Source organism: Cibotium barometz, chromosome 1 (assembly GCF_041138505.1).
Source record: "Cibotium barometz isolate CiBa-2024 chromosome 1, ASM4113850v1, whole genome shotgun sequence".
Classification (NCBI taxonomy): Eukaryota; Viridiplantae; Streptophyta; class Polypodiopsida; order Cyatheales; family Cibotiaceae; genus Cibotium; species Cibotium barometz.
Window position 1 is genome coordinate 63734921 of NC_141046.1, and position 19474 is coordinate 63754394.

The window sequence follows — 19474 nt, forward strand, 5'->3', positions numbered from 1 at the left end:
TGTGATATCTCTCCTCAAAGTACTTGTAGAGCTCTCTAGTTGCTAGAAGTGTCCTCTTGGGAAGAACGTCCTTATCTTAGGGGCTGTCGTCTTTCCTTGTAGGCACTCCTAAGGCTATTGAGCCACTCGTCCTTAGTTCTTTGAATTGGGGACAGGGTGTGGTTCGTAGCTAATACTTGCGGAGATTTAGGGACAAATTTGGAGTCATTCAGCTTTGCATATGAGCTACGTAGGTAATCTACCTCATTCTGCTTTATGAATGGTTTGATGGAGCCAAGAGTCCTGCTTAGGGACTTGTATTGGTTCTTGATACTTGATATAGTTTAGAGTAGACAAGGGTCTATTGTCCTATACTAGAGTATTGGGCAAGCATAGATCTTTGATTTTTTTTGTGAATGTTAGAGAAGGTCTATTGTCCTATACTAGAGTATTGGGCAAGCATAGATCTTTGATTGTGTACAAAAGGCATCCTTCATTGGGGGTGCAATGTGCATGATAGTTTCGAAGTAGTTTTGTAGTCAGACCTTGCAAGATAGTTTCGAAGTAGTTTTGTGTTATGTGATAATCTTTTGTATTTGTCAAGATAGTTTCGAAGTACTTTGTCTGCTAATGTATGTTTTGTAATACGTGAGTGACTTTGTTGTTTTTTCATTTGTGTATTCATTGTTATATGCTTGGTTGAATAGGTTATTTGTTGAGATGGAGAACAATGTTGGATCCAGTGATACCTCCAATAGAGTCCAAATTTCAAATAGCAGGAAAAAAAAGGCACCTGGGATAGAGTGGCAATATGCAATTAACGTTGGTGATCGATTCATAGATTGGGAGTGTAAGCTATGCCATGCAATAAACTCAGGTGGGGTGCCTCGACTAAGAGAACACTTTTTATGAAAAGATGCAGGGGGGAAGAGAGCTTCAGCTCTTGCAAGCACACACACACACTCACAAAACCCTAATAGAGAACACACAAGGTGAGAGGCTGAAAATCTTCTTCTTCTCTACTCAACACTCAACACACCATATACAAGATAAGAGTACACACAATATGAAAGGTACTCAACCAATACATACACGGGTTCTCTATAGTGTGAACCCGACTAAATGAGCTGGCGCTATAACTATGCCAGTCTCTAGAATGGCTGTCACACAGCCTGTCATCCCACTGGCTGCATATCTCCCATGATCTCACCAACCATGCCAGTGGTGTAAATGTGGGGCCTATCTCCCAGGCGGGTCATCAGTGGCCACCGCCTCACTAGACGAGCTCGATATCTCAACACTCCCCCTCGAGCTCAACTGCATCTCATGTACACCAAGCGAAGCCCTAAATCTGTGGAGCTTCTCTGTACCCACCAATGCTTTGGTGAAGATGTCAGCTACTTGATCCTCTGTGCTGACATAAACAAGGTCAAGGTCTCCTGCCCACAAGACCTTCTCTCTGACGAAGTGGTAGTGGACCTCTATGTGCTTCGTACGAGCATGAAAGATTGGGTTCCTAGCCAACTGTATACTGCTAATGTTGTCACAGAAAATGACAACTTGTCTATCCACTGATAGACCCAAATCTGCAAGTAGCTTTCTTAACTAAGCTACCTCACATGCTGCCATAGCAGCTCCTCTGTACTCAGCCTCTGTACTCGATAGAGCAACCGTAGGCTGCTTCTTGCTGCTCCAAGTCACAGCAGCACTCCCCAAAGAAAACATAAATCCATTGGTAGATCATCTATCTGAGATACTACCAGCCCAATCAGCATCTGTGTACCCATGTACACATATCTCTGTCCCCAGTCTCATAGAATAGTCCACAATGCAAAGTAGACTTCACATACCTCAGTATGCGTCTCACTGCATCCAAATGCGGTTTCCGTGGAACGTGCATAAACTGACTCACCAACCCAACAGCATAGCTCAAATCTGGTCTGGTGATCGTCATGTAGATCAAACTTCCTACTATGCTCCTGTACATAGTAGGATCCTCCAAGATCTCTCCTGAATCTGCACTCAACTTGCCATTCTGATCCAATGGCACAGAAATAGGCTTACAGCCTGTCATACCATACTTGGACAACATGTCCAAGCCATACTGTCTCTGCAGTAATCCAATACCATGTGGTGACCTAATCACCTCAATGCCCAAGAAATATCTGAGCTCCCCCAGATCCTTCATCTCAAACTTCTGTCTAAGCAAGATCTTTACATCAAAGATCTCTGCATCATGGTCCCCTGTAATGAGTCATCTACATAGATGACAACAAGCACAACTCCTCTATCACCATGTCTCACATATAGCGAGAAATTTGCATTGGCTACATGAAAGCCAATAGTGACAAGATATTCAGAAATCTTGTCAGACCATGCCCTTGGTGCTTGCTTTAAGCCATACAAGGCTTTCTTCAACCTGCAAACATGCTCGGGGTGACCCACATCCTCATAACCAGATGGCTGCAACATATACACCTCTTCTTGCAAATCCCCATGCAAGAATGCATTCTTTACATCCATCTAATGTAAAGACCATTGCTTTGACGCAGCCACTGCTATCACAACTCTCACCATTGCCATCTTGGTAACTGGGCTGAAAGTTTCCTCGTAATCAATCCCATATGTCTGTGCATATCCTTTGGCTACCAATCTAGCCTTGTACCTGTTTATGCTTCCATCACTGTTATGTTTAACTTTGTACACCCACTTGCATCCAATGGCTTTCTTGCCTTCAGGCAATTGCACTAAATCCCAAGTCTCATTTCCATATAGTGCATCCATCTCCTCATCCATGGCTTTCTCCCAATACACATTTCCAACAGCCTCATCAATGCATGTGGGCTCAACAGCCTGCACAACCTTTGCCATATATGCATAGTGATGTGCCACATAACCATCATAGGTAAATCTCTGCACAGGATTTTTCACTCTCCCAGATCTTCGCAGCTTCTCATTCATGGCTTCCATAGCCTTCTTTACACCAGGTGTTCTCATAGCTGGGATCCCAAGCTCCTCATCAAGGCTCATATCTGAGCCACTAGACTCTCCATCAACATGAGAATGCCCTGCAGAAATGTCAGGCATACCAAGGGGCTCAACCACTTTCTCTTTTCCTTTACGTGATGTAGTAATCACATTTGCAGGACTGGTATTATGATGCAGCAGCCTGCCACTCCATGGTCTATCAATAGACCCACTAGATGAGGACTCTCCTGGTCCACTCAAAGACTGTGATTGCTGACCTGCATTCTGTGCAACCACACTTCCACTCACATCAGCCCCAACAGCTTCTTTTTCAGCAGCATCATACCAGCTGCTCATCTCATCAAAGACAACATCCCTGCTTACTCTCAACTCAGGTGTAGCAGGGTTATAACACCTGTATCCCTTTTGCTCAAGGGAGTATCCAATAAACACACATTTTTTAGCTTTTGGATCCAGCTTAGTTCTCAGCTCATCTGGCACATGCACATATGCAATGCATCCAAAGACTTTCAGATGAGACAAATTTGGTTTTCTGCCAATAAACCTCTCCTCTGGAGTTACATCATGTATGGCTACAGTTGGAGTCCTGTTCATGATGTATACTGCTGTAGAAACAGCCTCAGCCCAATAGCAATGCGGCATATTCTTCTCTTCCATCAATGCTCGCGCAATCTCAGCAATGTGCCTGTTTTTTCGCTCAGCAACTCCATTTTTCTGCGGAGTGTATCTGCATGTAAACTATCTCCGAATATCATTCTTCTTCAAAAATTCAGAGAACTCATTGGAGAAGTATTCTCCCCCTCCATCTGACATTAGGCACTTGACATATTTTCCTGTTTGCTTTTCAACCAAAACTCTGAAATTCTAAAAGTGAGTGAACACCTCACTCTTCTCCTTCATGAAATATACCCACACTTTCCTTGTGTGGTCATCAATGAAAGTCACATAGTACCTGCAGCCTCCCATAGATATGGTCTTCGTAGGACCCCATACATGTGAATGCACAACATCTAGTGCATTTCTGCTCACATATCTATTACGTGGAAACACATGCTTTGTTTGCTTCCCAAATTGGCATGCTTCACATATTTTCTGCATACCTTCCACTTTAAATTTTGGCAGCCCTGTCACAATTCCTTTTGCCTGCATAGACTTCAATCTCTGCACATTTACATGTCCAATTCTTTTGTGCCATATGTCTGTGTCTGCAACAACTCCTGAACCATTTGCAAACATCGCAGCACTCATTTCAGGCATGTCTACATCCAACGTAAACATTCTGCCCACTCTGTTACCTTTTGCAACCAACCTGCACTTGTCTTTAAAGTCTTCAACATAACACCCATCAGGGTTAAACCGAACCTGCAAACCCTGCTTAATCATCTGGCCAACTGAAACCAGATTCTTTGTTATGTTTGGTACATGAAGTACATCTACAAGGTACTTCACTTTGCCATCCTGCATAGACAATGGCACATCTCCAACATGGGCAATTGGATGAGCAGTGTCATCCCCTGTTTCCACAAAACCTGGTCTTTCCGGATTTTTCATCTCCTTGAACCACTCCCCATGACTTGTCATGTGGTTCGAAGCGCCTGAATCCACATACCATACATTATCTTTTTGTGCTGCATCAACATTTTCAGACATGGCATTCACAACATGCTGCATAACAAACAACCTTTCATTATCCTCATTATTTCTACTTGAGGATGCATAGTTGTTTTGCTGCACTTTCCCATTTTGCATGTCAGCCTGCTTCTTATAACATTCTGACTGCACATGTCCAGGCTTACCACAATAATAGCATTCCCGTGCATCATTATATTGCCTTTGCCAATTTCCACGGCCTCTTTGACTCCCCCTGCCTCTGAATTTGCCTCTTCCACCTACGTGTTGTTGTTGTTGTTGATTCTGGGACTGTTGCTGCTGCTGGCCATAATTCTGATTACCTGTTCGGCCACCTCCTTGACCGCATCCACGGCCTCCTCTACCTCGTCCTCTTCCTGAACTCGTGTAGAAGGCCTGTTGCTCTGAACTGTTTTTTCTTTGTGAAGACTGTTGGTCTTCACCCAAGTTCTTCTCTTCGATAATCAGCATAGACACCAAATCTGTAAAGTTGGGAATGTTTTCCCGAGTCTGAATAGACATCTTGAACGCCTTGTATTGTGGCCCGAGACCACGTAGACAGACTTCCACCTTGTCATCATCATCTACTGACACACCAATAGATGCAAGGGATTCCACAATACCCTTTATCTTCAACGCATAGTCATTCACAGACATGCTCTTTTTCTCCACAGTATGAAGTTCATTCTTCAACTGTATCTTACGTGCCTTGGTATTTGTTTCATAGAGCTTTACCAAGGTGTCCCACGCCTCCTTGGGGGACTTGGCATCCTGAATGTGCCCAATCATGGTGTCCTGTATACTAATGGATAGCCAATACATAACCTTCTTGGCTCCTTGGTTCCAGTCTTTAAACTCTTTCACATCTGCAGCAGTCGGATTTATATCCGGTATCTCCTGTGCCTCTTCATGCTCACCTTCTATGTAGTCCCAATAGCCTTTTCCCATCAGGAAATTCGTTAACTTGAACCTCCAAGCATGGAAGTTATTCTTATCCAGCTTCTCAGCCACAATCTGTGTTATGCCATCATTAGACATCTTGCCAAACACACAATTTTACCAGAATCCGCACTCTGGTTTTTCTTGCACAACTACTGTATTTTCTGCAGCGGTACTGTAGTACTCTCAAATGTCACAACCAGTGACTTCAATGTGCATACATACACCCAATGGCAACTGTAGACCTCTTTGCAGCACCCACAGTGTCTGCACAGTCAATCTGTCTTCCTGCAATTCTTAAAACAGAGTTCTGCAAAGAATAGATGACTTACCCGCAGTGCTCGGAATCGCCTGCTTTCTGAAAAACGGAGGTCCAGACGCGCCCGAAACGCATTTTTGGCCCAAAAATCTTAGTATGATAGGACTGTATAGTTTCCCTATAGCTTTACTCCCGCGAAGAAAGCTCCTCAATCAGAGACCGTTTGTCGATGTCTCCCGTAGAGTTCCCGACAAGGGTGTAGTCACCAACACAAATAGGGAAGAGTAGTTGAAGCTCTTACCCTCGTACCGCTTCCTGTGGTTCTCTTGCTTGCAGCTCAGCCCTTAGCATGAACCTGGCTCTGATACCATGAAAAGATGCAGGGGGGAAGAGAGCTTGAGCTCTTTCAAGCACACACACACACTCACAAAACCCTAATAGAGAACACACAAGGTGAGAGGCTGAAAATCTTCTTCTTCTCTACTCAACACTCAACACACCATATACAAGATAAGAGTACACACAATATGAAAGGTACTCAACCAATACATACACGGGTTTTGTATAGTGTGAACCCGACTAAATGAGCTGGCGCTATAACTATGCCAGTCTCTAGAATGGCTGTCACACAGCCTGTCATCCCATTGGCCGCATATCTCCCATGATCTCACCAACCATGCCAGTGGTGTAAATGTGGGGCCTATCCCCCAAGCGGGTCATCAGTGGCCACCGCCTCACTAGACGAGCTCGATATCTCAACATTTTAGGCGGACCGAAGAAAAAGTCATGTACCCACCCCTCTGCACCTGTAGTGGCCAAACGCATAAGAGAAGAAATTCAAAAGAAAGATTCAAGAAAATATGACACTCCTATCGTTAATGTATCAAGGCAGCAAGAACACTATTGTTATAATCATCAAACTCTCGCTACATTGCCTGCTTGTACTCCGAACATCAATGTGCAACCAGAAGTAATCTACCCAGTGCATCTTCCTGCAAGCGAAACTTTGACGTAGGAAATATACCCATGCGTCAAACTTCATTGCAAGAAAGCCTACGTTAAGGTCGGCTCGATGATGCACAACTCGCCCTTACTGAAGCGATTTACTTTTCTGGGAGTGCTATGATGATGGTGGACAGTGAGCATTGGAAGAGAGCATGGAAGAAAATTGGTGAGTTTGGACCAAGGTTTTCACCGCCTACGTACCATGCTATGCGAAATGATCTATTAGAGAAATGTTATGCGCAAGTAAAAGAACGTGTAATAAGAATAATTCTTAGCAATATAGAGCTTTTTGGATGTAGTATAGTAATTGATGGATGGTCTAATGTACAAAGAAAACCATTAATTAATATAATGGTTATTTCACCTAGAGGTGAGACTTTCATCCGTGCCGTGGATTCAGCTGGTTCAATCAAAACTGGGGCTTACATTGCTCAAGTCATTGGCTCTGTGATAGAGGAAGTGGGTGCCAAAAATGTAGTCCAAGTCATCATGGACAATGCAAAGAATTGCAAAAATGCATCCAAAATCCTACAGCGACAATATCCACATGTTTTTTCGGTAGGTTGTAATACTCATAGTTTGAATCTTGTATAAAAGATTGGTATAAAAGTGATGATACCAAATGGTTTGCCTCAATCGTCGACACTGCTTGCCAGCTTGTGAGATTCATGCTCAAGAGACAGAGAGTGTTAGATATTTTTCGACCTCGCATGTCAGTTATGTTAAAGCTTCCAGCGGCCGGAGACTAGGTTTTGCACTCACTTTTACACTTTTGAGTCTCTTCTTCGAAATAAAGATGCAGTTTGCGAAACATTTACATGCATGGCATTTCATGATTGGGAGAGCACTCAACTTGAAAAAGTGAAAGAGAAAATCAAAGTCTTGAAGAAGGCAGCGCTTACGAGAAGAAGTTGGTGGAACAGTGTGATGGATGCATACCATGTAATGATGCCTATTATGTATGCCGTACGAAGTCTTGATCAAAGAGCACCTAATCTTGGGAAAGCACGGATGCAATGGTGGAATGTCTAGCGGAGTTTGGAGTGTCCTAAGAAATTAGAGCATTCAGTGGTGGAAAAGCAATGGCATGTACTATTCTCCAGTAGACAAAGAAAAGTCCTATTGAAGTACTTTCATGCTAGATGGATTGGAGCGCATTCACCACTACACAGTGCTGCTTACATGTTAGATCCTGAATATTGGAATATGGATTTGATGTCCAACGTTGAGGTGGTGCAAGATTTTTATAAAGTGGTAAACACTTTCTATAATAATGTTGATGATCGTGTAAAGTGCATAAAGGAGATGACCTCATTTTGATTGAAAGAGGGTCTATTTTCCAACTCCCTTGTTCAACAAATGGCTAAAGAGCAACCTGCATGGAAGTGGTGGATGATGAATGGTGGTGAGCATTATGCTTTATTGCGCAACCTTGCAATGAAGGTTCTAAGTCAGTGCTCTTCAAACTCAGGCTCAGAAAGAAATTGGAGCATGTACAAATATATTCACAGTACTATTCGTCGCAATCGACTTCTTGCAGATCGAGCAGATAAACTTGTTTACATGTATTGCAATGAAAAGATCTTGCAAGACATTGAAAGCGAAGAGTATGAAGAAGATATGCCCAGATGGATGTACAATTGTGATGATGTAGTAGACGAGAACTTTGATGTTGGACGCACGTCGTGCACCACCCTTGAGATAGTAGACAATTTAGACATTGACTTAGATGAGCTTAATTTAGCAGACGAGAGGGTGAACGGTAAAAGAATTTTGGAGCAAGGTACTGACATAGAGGAAGAAGTCATTTCATTAATTTCATAAAAAGAACTTGTACAAATGATCGTATTTGGAGAAATTATCAATACAAAAGTAGGATTTATGTCTTTCTTAGCTTTCATCTTGAAATAAATTGTGAATTGCACTAGGAGTTGCATCTAAAGGTCCTGATGGTTTATATTCGCTAGCCATGCCGAACACTGTATAAATACCTTGATTTATTGGGACACTGCACAATGCACATGTGGAAATATTTTGCATTTGCCTCACTAAACATATTAAGTGGTAGTAGTGTCCACAGGTAGTATATACTGGCTGCTCCACCCATCGAATACTTTGTAACATACAAGACATTGGGGGGTGGAGGAACTAGTAGCCTCAGCAGAAACTCCCACAAGTTCAGGATGTATCAAAAAATGAGAGATGTGGTTTCCTTGGCGCACAAGAGCAATACGTGAAGAGATGGTATGTACATCTTGGCTGATCTTTGTGAGCTGCTCTTGAATCCCTCTATTGGCTGGGGGAGGAATTGACGCTTGAGATAATCGCTCAGCTTCTTTCTCCTTCTCTGCTAGCTGTGCCCCTAAGTTTTCTTTGACCTTGTTTAACTCCAATCCAGCGCCCTCCACCATGAGAGCAAGTTCCTCCCTTGTGAATGTCACTGTCTCTTCACGTATGTTGTGGGTGTTGACAGTGGCCTCTCTGGAGGCAAAGTCCACTGGAGTTTCTAGGATAAATTGTGCATATAGCATCTTAGCAAAATAGAATGGAGCGTCGGCGTTATGGAGAGGACGACCGTATACCTCCAAGAAAATGCGCTCGGCATTAATTTTGATATCATTGTGAGTGCAACGTGAAATCTTCCATCTTTCCTTCTTAATCTTGCCATCTAGACATGGCCATATTTCCTTTATCATCTTTGTGGTTATGCGTTTGTTTATGTCTTTCCATTGGGCATAAGTAGGATTTGTCCATTTCGACAACCTGCAGGCTATTCTTGTAGCTTCGCAGGCTGTCAGGCCATGTGCAAGGGCCTTCATTCGCTCATATGCCTTCTTGGCTAACTCTTGATGCTCGTTTGCTTGCGCCTCTGCCATATCTGCATGAACGTAAATGACTTTAGGATTTTAATGAACTGTAAAGATCATCGTAAGATAAATTGACCATTACTCTCAAAAACTTAAAGTTTAACACCACGAGAGAAGATATGCATTGCAAAGACTCAATGAGAAATATCCACTTGACTCCAAAAATACTTCAAACAATGCGCGCACATCAAATTTTGAAGAGAAAACATAAACTTAAACACCACAAGAGGAGAGAGATATTGCAAAGACTCAATGAGATAATATTTCAAACAATGGACATATCAAATTTTGAAGAGAGAAATAAAGTGCCATTCTTGAAACTTAATCTCCTGATACTGTATCATTACAAAATTGGGGTGAATGACACCGATAGCTCTACAAGAGGACGTTGTGCCCTCGTTGGGTCAGTATTTAGTGATCTAAAAAATTCCACTACTTGTAAAATTGATTTTCGCTCATCGCGATTAGGCAGGCACATCCAATTTTTGAGTCTATAAATAATAGTATCCATGGTAACTGTCATAGGAACTATTGTCCATCCACAACTCTTGTACTTTGTGCCAAAAGTCATATAAAGTTTGTAATAAATACCCTAAAGCAAAAACATCAGATGCAGGAGTGTATGCATCTGCCAAAAACGGATCATAAAGTTCCGGGGCTATCCACGGTCGTTTATTTCGCTCTCTATCTGCGTAGGAGACCGCTTGTGCCACCTTCTCTCAGGGTTCTTGTCTGCTTCAAATACAAAATTGAGAGACACCCGTTTTTTGGGCGCTCTCAGCAGTAACCCCCAATCGATAATACCTACGCGTGGCTTCAACTCTTTTGTAAAATCCAACACTACATTGAATGGATGTAGGTGGGTATGTACAATTCCTGCCAGATGTGCTGCCGCTAGGCCAGGGCATGCATAATATGAGGCATGGTTATTACTATTTGTTTTATTTTAGAAATTTCTAGATGACTTAAAGGAATATTATCGGGCGGGGGTTGTCTCCATCCTCGATCCAAACGGAAAATTGCTCTGGTGAACTCATTGAATCTGAAGGGGACCTTCAAAAGAGTATCACCAAGCGAGCCGCCATTATAGTATGGGAAAATAGTGATCCAAGGAGATTCTTTTGTGAAGGCAATACACCTGACAATTGATGGGTGTAGAACCTGCATGCCCTGCTCTGCCTGGAAGCTCTCGAACTTGGCGCTGCCTTCTCCTTTGTAGTGCTTTCCGCAAAAAGTAATGTGCTCCAGCAAAAATGATATACCTTTAACTGTATACTCTTTTACTGTGCCAAAAACACCAGAGCCTATTGTTCGCCCTTCGAACAGAGCCTCGTGCGGGATGCCAATGAGGTGTGTGCACATAGAATTGTAGATTGTACGATTAATGGCACCTGTCCCACTCGCATCTGCCTGGCTAGACGTTGCAGCGACGTCCTAGGCAATGCGCACTCTTTTGGGGAGTGACTCTGCATCTAGTGCCTTCATGCGCTTGCTCTTGGCTCTTTTCTCGCTCCATACAGCGTCCCATAACTGTAGACGATGCATATTAGCTTCAGGCGGGGTAGCATCTCTAAGATCATTGCATGCTACACGCATGCTCCCCAAAATGGTTCGTGTTATATGTTGATGGTTGAAATCTGCTATCTTTTGTCTATCAAGCAACTCAGCGTTGTCTCCACTTCGAAGTCGACGCTATGCATTTTCCCGTATCTGCTCTATTAGATCTCGCATGAGTATCTCAGACTCATTGATCTTTTTGACGACGTCATCAGCACATTGTGACACTGTGATGACTGCTTCAATGCGAATTGCTCGTAGAACGATTTTACGCTCTTCAGGGGAAAGCATGTTGGTCGTCTTCGTAAATCTAGCAAATATCACTAAACACAAAAAAACAGAATATTAAACAACATTACTGAAATCAACATCAAGCAAACGTGAGAGAACAGCAACAAGTGTATCATTACTTATCAATGTTCAAACAAAAACGGAATATCAAATAATTTTACTGAAATCAACATCATCCAATACATCATCAAACGTGAGAGAACAGCAACAAGTGTATCATTACTTATCAATGATCAAACAAAAACGGAATATCAAACAATATTACTGAACTCAACATCATGCAATACATTATCGAACGTGAGACAACCGCAACAAGTGCATTATTACTTATCAAGTGTATACATGTTGCACTCCTCGTCTACACACCTATCGTGACAGAGAGAGAAAAAGAGAGAGTTGTGAAGGGTATTATGAGAGAGAGAGAGAGAGAGGGGGGGGGAGGAAGAGAGAGAGGTGTGACAGATAGAGAGAGAGGAACACTATATTCGTGAGTTTGGGAATTTCCCAACTCCTATTTTTTGAATACTAAAAAGGTGGAACCTGGATAACATGCCTATAAGTTTCTCAAAACCATATCATGTGACCTATTGTTGGAAAGAACTTGGAAAATAGAATCTAGTGAGCTATAGAGCGCTCAATTTGGAGTAACAGTGTTCAAGTTATGATTAATCCAAAGATTTGACCACGTGTTTCAAACTACTGAGAAATTTCCATATTCCCCAATATGGTGTTGAGGGGACATTAGATGACATTTTTAATAGTTTTGTGAGTTCCTAAAGAGAGAAAAATAATGTTTTGTATTCCTAAAGCACTCCTCATCTACACACCTATCGTGATAGAGAGAGAGTTGTGAAGTGTATCATGAGAGAGAGAGAGAGAGAGAGAGAGAGAGAGAATTGTGAAGTGTATCATGAGAGAGAGAGAGAGAGAGAGAGAGAGAGAGAGAGAGAGAGAGAGAGAGGAGAGGAAGAGAGAGAGTTGTGACAGATAGAGAGAAGAAACATTAGACGATATTTTCAATATTTTTGTGAGTTTCTAAAGAGGAAAATAATGTACTGTTTTAATTTTTAAGTAGATAGAGGGAGAAAAAAGAAATTATTAGCAATTATGTATATTTTAAGAGAAAAAAAAAGAAATCCTTATCTACACATCTATCGTGTTGTGAAGTGTATCATGAGAGAGAGAGAGAGAGAAAGAGTTGTGAAGTGTATCATGAGAGAGAGAGAGAGAGAAAGAGTTGTGAAGTGTATCATGAGAGAGAGAGAGGGGGGTAGGAAGAGAGAGAGAGAGAGGGGGGTAGGAAGAGAGAGATATTCATTTTTTCGAGTTACGAATCACGATATTATGAAATAAAACGTTAAGACAATATGATGTAAACTTTGATCCATGAAATACTCATGCCGCGTTAGCAACCAAGTATCGCATGGATCAAACACAATAAAAACAATACAAGTCAAATCAAACAAATTTATGACATTTTTTCGACCGCGTTAACGATCGTATGCCGTAATATGCAAGCAAATTTACGACATTTTTTCGACCGCGTTAACGATCAAATGCCGCAATATGCAAAAAACAATATATGCACTAGCGGACGACACCAACTTGCCGCGTTAACGACAAAATGCCGCCCGATTCTATGGGAATACGAATAGGATATGAACATACACTGGCCGTGTTACCAACCATATGCTCGCATTTGACAAAGGGAAGGAAAGGGAAGGTGACATCGCCATAACGATACTATGCTTGCCGCATTACCGACTAGTACCGCTACGGCGTGCCATACTTACCATAGGACACAGACTAGCCGCGTTATCGACTAAGTGCCCCAGGGTAAGCACCATTCCGAAGAATGGCCTTACACACACACCCCTCGTGTGGCGGACCACCCACATCCTACCACGCATTGCGACAATGGGCGGCTGCCTGCACGAACACACACCCATACACACACCCCTCGTGTGGCGGACCACCCACATCCTGCCGCGCATTGCGACAATGGGCGGCTGCCCGCACGAACACACACCCACACACACACACACAAACACAAGTCTCATTACCTGTGTATACTGTCAGCAATGAACTCCCAAAGGGCCCCCCGGGCCCATATATATAGAAAATTGTAGCCCGCTGGGCTAGATGACGACCCCGTCGGGACCCGCCGGGGTTTTCTTTTTCCCGGTGGGACCGTCGGGTATTGCAAAACCCCGGCGGGATTTTATCCGGTTATCAGGGAGCTTCCCACCGGTTTTTTTGGGAACATGTTAACATGTTAATAACATGTTAACACATGTTATTAACAAAAAAAAAATTGTGATCACGTGAATATAAAATCATTGGTTCCATCTATCTGGTGGTAGAGAAAGAGATTTGCTCACACAGGCCTTTGATCAGATCCAGAGTGGGGGGTGTTCTACTGTTGTTGATGAGACTTGCTAGATTAAGGACTAGTCTTGGCTCAACAGTGTTAAGCTTGTAAATGGTAAAGCCAAGGACCTTTATGCTATAATGAGATGTGGGGAAGGCAGTGTTGACTATTGCAATAAGATCTCAAAAGTGAGATGGAGTTCTGATGTTTGGAAGAAGAGATGGAAGATGTTGTGGGGAGAGTTAGATACCTAGGACATTCCAAATTTTTTAATCGAGGATAGGCATTTGGGCCTCCCTATTGGTTCCAAACAGCTTCAAAAAAACATCTCTAGTGGATGCAAGCCTAGGCGCAGGTTTGCATTAGAGGATGGCAAACATGCTTTTTGGGAGTGTCCAGCCATCAGAGGTGCATGGACCAGGATTGCTAAATGGGTTGAGAAGTGTTTGGGAATTTAGGTTTTTTTGGGGGACTGGATCCTTGGGAAACGGTCATTCATTGATGAAAATGCAAGGCCACTATTTAACATAATCAGAGCCTCATTGTTTGTGGGAAGTTTGGAGCCTTAGGAATGCTATTATGTTTCAGAGGGTCTCCTTTGTTGGCATTGATGTAGCATATGTTATGCATAAATATGTTTCCATGTGCTGGTCTATTTGTGCTGGATCAACTTCTACTGAATCTGCAAAGGAGCATTACCTGATTTCTGTCTTAGTCTGGGTGGGACCTTAAGCATACTAGAGGGGGGTTGCCTAACCCTTGATTTATATTTTACAGGCGAGCTTATGTGAATCTTGGAAATGCATACTGCCATGATTTGGGCCCAGAACCAGAAGATGGTACCTCATAGAAAAACAGGTTGATTATACTTTTGTTGCATTTATAGAGAACCCAGTGAGAACTAGACCCACAGTTAAAGTTTGGTCAAAGAAGGGGGGCAGTTTTTTGGAAAAACAATCTCCAAGGGGGTGCACCATTGAAGCAATGATGGAAGCATGTATTATGCTGGGCTATTAGATATCTTGGGAGCAGTCTGGCTTTCTTTTAGAGGATGAGAGATGGTCTTTGCTTTGTAAACTTTTAAATGAGGTAAAAGGTGAAAAATAGAGGATTGTAGTGAGGAAGTTTCAAATGTATATGGCTTGAAAGTGAACTGGTCTGTCTTACTCAGCATAATTATATAAATATTTATAATTGATCCAAAAAAAAAGAATGAGTTTATATTGCAGGTAGAATCTATGATCTCACTTTTAGTTTTTTTTACAATATTATATAGTAGAAATGTCAAGTGTGAGACCCAAGTAAAAGAATGTGAGCCCTAAAGAAGAGACTTAATAGTTTCATTTATGATATGTCATGCATAGTCTGGAAATGAGAATATGGTGAAGCTCCAAGCAGTTGCTCGAAAAAAAACTATTTTCTCAAAAATTGGGAAAACCTTCATATATATAAAATTAAGAAATTATTAATGGAGAGTTTTTTAAAATTTTGAAAGTATTTGTACTATATTCCCTCAAATTTTGCAAGTATTGGCACCTTCAAGCTATAAATTTGCAGGTATTTTTTAAAATTTGAAGGTGATATTACACTAAACCTGGGTTTTTTTTGAGAGCACCTGCTCCAAGTAAAAGAATGTGAACCCCTTTAAAGAGAGACTTAATATTCACATTTATTATATGTCATGCATAGTCCAATGAGAGTGAAAGAATGTGAACCCCTTAAAGAGAGTGAAAGAATGTGAACCCTTTAAAGAGAGACTTAATATATATATTCACATTTAAAGAGAGACTTAATACATATATATTATATATTCACATTTATTATATCTCACGCTTAGTCCACAGTCATTGTACCCTCAATAAAAGAATTGTCGTAGTCACCTTTAATTTGGGTGGCATATGCTAAAGTAAATGAGGAGTATTCATTCACGTAGTTTATACGGAAACAGAAATGAGTTTTAGCATAGAGTGGTTCCAGTAGATAACCATGAAAATTGTTCACTAATGTATGAATTTGCGTCCCTTTTTTAGAAACAAATTTGGAAGATATATATGACAGTCTCTTTCCGTGAAGGAATCGTCTATGCCCCAATGGCCTCCCGATATACAGACGTGGCCAATTATGATTAGCCGGGTGGTCGAGTCTGTAGGGGTCGTCGTGGTTGGAGCACCAGGAAAGGAAAAGCTCTAAAGTAGTCTAAAGGAACGACTTTGAAAGCGGAGAAAGCCTGATTGATATGTGTAGAATACGGCAGCCAGCCCTGCAGGAAGAATTAGCCTATAAAGAGACGGTGCAGTGCAGCTGATGATCATGCCTCAAGTCGTAGTGTCTCCCCAGCTTTAAGGTTGTAACTGTGTGTGTATCGCAGTGTCCCCAGCATCACATAGTAACTGCATGTGGTTTCTGTCGTGGAGCTGCTTGCAACTAGTGGCTGCTGCTAGTAGTACTGTACTGCGCCTTGTGTGAGTAGTGTGTAAGATCGATGGCCAGTAGTGCTAACCCACGTTCCACTGCCACACCTCCTAAGAGCAACAAGCGTGTGCGTATAGATTCGTCTGAGCACCTGCACGACTCAAAACCTACGCATGATCCGATGATGGTCGACTCATGGGCAGCGTCGCCGTATAGTGATAGCACCCCGGCTAGCCGACTGCCCCCTGGCCCTATAAATCCTCACGATGACCCGCATGCCCACGCCTTCATCTGTCGCTACATCTTACCGGGGGACCTCACCACGGCCGTCCCCCGCGAGAACGTGCTGGACTTCTTCTATCCGCACGCTCTCGAAGTCGGCGGTCACAAGAGCGACCAAGATCTCGACTGGCTCAAGATGCGAAGAGACGTCTTCCTGCTGGCCATCCAAGCTGTGCAGAAGCTTCCTTCCACGGACAAGTGGTCCTTCTACCAGATCGCTGGCATCCACGGGCTTCCCCATGTGCCCTACGACGGCGACGGGGGCGACTGGGACTCCAGCAACCCTGACTGGTGGGGAGGCTACTGCCAGCACGGCTCCCCTCTCTTCCCCACCTGGCATCGCCCGTACGTGATGCTCCTGGAGCAGTCCATCATCCGCCAGGCCAAGCTGCTGGCGGAGACGCTCTCGGATCAGACGGAGGCAAAGGTAGTCCAGGAAATGGCGGACAAGCTCCGCATACCCTTCTGGGACTGGGCCGACCACACCAGCCGCATCCTGGGCCTGCCGGACATCTTCACCACCACCGAGATCACATTGTCCTACGCCTGGAAATCCTTTGCCCGCCGCAAGGTCCCCAACCCGCTCAAGTCCTTCGTCCTGCCGGAGAACGTCGGCACCCCCGTCGCCTCCTCCGACGCCTTCAACCCCGCCGCCAAGCCCAACTACGTGGTCCCGTCCGAAGGGACGCCTTTCATCCCGCTTGGCTACCCCACGGTGCGCCACGTCAGCCCCTCCTACACCACTCAGAACGACAAGCTCAACCTCACGCTTCTGCGGAACGCCGAGACCACGCTGGTAGAGGGGGTGCACGCCCTCTTCCACCATGGGGACTGGCTCTCCTTCTCCAACCACTACTGGTCTCCGACCAGTACGACTGACCCCAAGAAGCCGCAATACGGCCACTATTCGTCTCTCGAGCTCGTGCACGACATCGTGCACGACACCGTGGGGGGTTCAGGGGGCCAGATGAGCTACCCGGAGACTGCCGGCTTCGACCCCATCTTCTTCTTTCATCACTGCAATGTCGACCGTCTCTTCGCTCTCTGGCAGTACTGCTACCCGACCTCCTGGATCCCTGACAAGTGCCCACAACCCGACAGCGACGGCACCTTCACCCTGCACCCGAACAGCCAAGTCAACTCCTCCACCGATCTCACACCCTTCCGCCGCTCCCAGGCTGACCACCAGTTCGTCTCCTCCGACGACGTCCGCACGGTGGACGTCGACTGCGGCTACTCCTATCCGGAAATACTCCGAGCCCGCAAGGAGAGGTGGCCACCCGCCCGCATGTTGCACTACGTGCTCCACCTCTACAAGCCGCCCCAACACTTCATCCACAGGTGGTTCCTTGTGCTCGAGAAGATCCTCAAACGAGCTTTCAACGGGCCCTACAGCATCCGCGTCTTCCTCGACATGCCCCACGCCGATGCCACCACGCCGCTCACCTCCCCTAACTACGCGGGCTCCATCTCCGTGTTCGGGAGGTCCACCAACAGCAGGTGCGCTAACTGTGAAACACACCAGTTTATGAGGGGCTCCCTGGAGCTCACCAAGACCATGCTTCGCCTTGGCATCACCACCGCCCCGGAGATGAGCGGCGACGACGGCATTGTGGAAGACCCTCAGGGCAACCCACTTGGAGAGGCGGGAGCCGTCAAGCTCGTCTTCGTTAACCGCAAGGGAGACCAGCTCGACCCCCACAACGTCCCCGGCTGGCAGGGCGGGCCGAAGCTCACACTCTACTACCAAGCAGGGGTGCCCGACGAGCGCATCTACGAGTTCCTGCTGAACAGCGCCAAGCTTGCTACGGACTTCCTCCAGACGGTTGTAGGTAGATCTCGGGGTCAGCAGACCAGCGCTCCTCTTGCCCGAAACTTCCAGCTTGGTAGTGTACCCAACGGGCTCCTCCAACAAAACCACGAGCTCCCAAAGAATCCCGTGCACAAGTTCGAATTAACCAATTGATTCTAAAGCCATGTTGCACCTTTACAGGAAACCACGAAAAAAAAAAAAAACACTTGATAGGACTAATATAGCTTCCTGCTTTAAACTACTTTATATTGATGCCACATGCACTACCAAAACAAAATACAAGGAAAAAAAAACCCGCTACGTTGTACACCTCCTTCGTCATAGGATTTTTAAATTTATGTAAAAACACATATAATATCAATATAAATGTACATATATTTAAAGTGTGTCCTCTAAGTAAGGTTAATTTGGAGTGTAGCTAGGTGATGAAAGGTACATTTATTAAGAAGATACTTCAAGTGATGAAAGGTACATTTGTTAATGAGCATATTTTTAAAGTAGCTTGAGTAAGCACTTGAGTACAACCCTGTTAGCAAAGATTAGTTATGGAACATGTGAGATCGCTAGTGTGATGCATTAGCATTGTGTGGACCTGAACTCAGTCATTGCATGGATATGTATTGAGTGTAGTGGATACTTTCCTTCTCCTTCCCAAGTACCCTCTCCATATGTTTGAATTAACCAGCTGATTGCAAAAACCATGTAACCTTTAGAGAAAACCTAGGTCAAAAAGAAGAAGAAGAAAAAAGAAAGGTCTACTACAACACCCCTAAGGACCTCCTCCAACAAAACCATGACCTCCCCAAGAACCCCACAAATTATTCTAATTAACCAATTGATTATGAAGCTATAATTTTTTTTCCAATAAACCTAGAATAAAACAAACTAGAGAGAACTTATATATAGCTATCTTCTTTACAATGTGTAAATATTAATGCCACATTCACAACAAGAGAAGAAAAAAAACTATGCCCCCTTCTTCATAGTATATTTTGAATATATGTATAAACACATCTATCAATATTAATGCCACATGGACAACTAAAAATAGTTACGCTCCTTCTTCTTATTGTATTCTCTCG

General features: G+C 43.8%; 1 protein-coding gene across 1 annotated transcript; it reads left to right on the forward strand.

The window, feature by feature from the left end:
• The first annotated feature begins 16218 nt into the window (after window positions 1-16218).
• Window positions 16219-18694, forward strand: LOC147642311 (polyphenol oxidase 4-like). Its single transcript, XM_086777712.1, has one exon. It carries the CDS (start codon window positions 16368-16370, stop codon window positions 18543-18545), a length of 2178 nt encoding a protein of 725 aa, XP_086633838.1. The 5' UTR covers window positions 16219-16367; the 3' UTR covers window positions 18546-18694.
• The last annotated feature ends 780 nt before the right edge of the window (window positions 18695-19474 follow it).

Coding starts and splice junctions, on each gene's coding strand:
- LOC147642311 (XM_086777712.1), top strand. CDS start 16,368: ATGGCCAGTAGTGCTAACCCACGTTCCACTGCCACACCTCCTAAGAGC.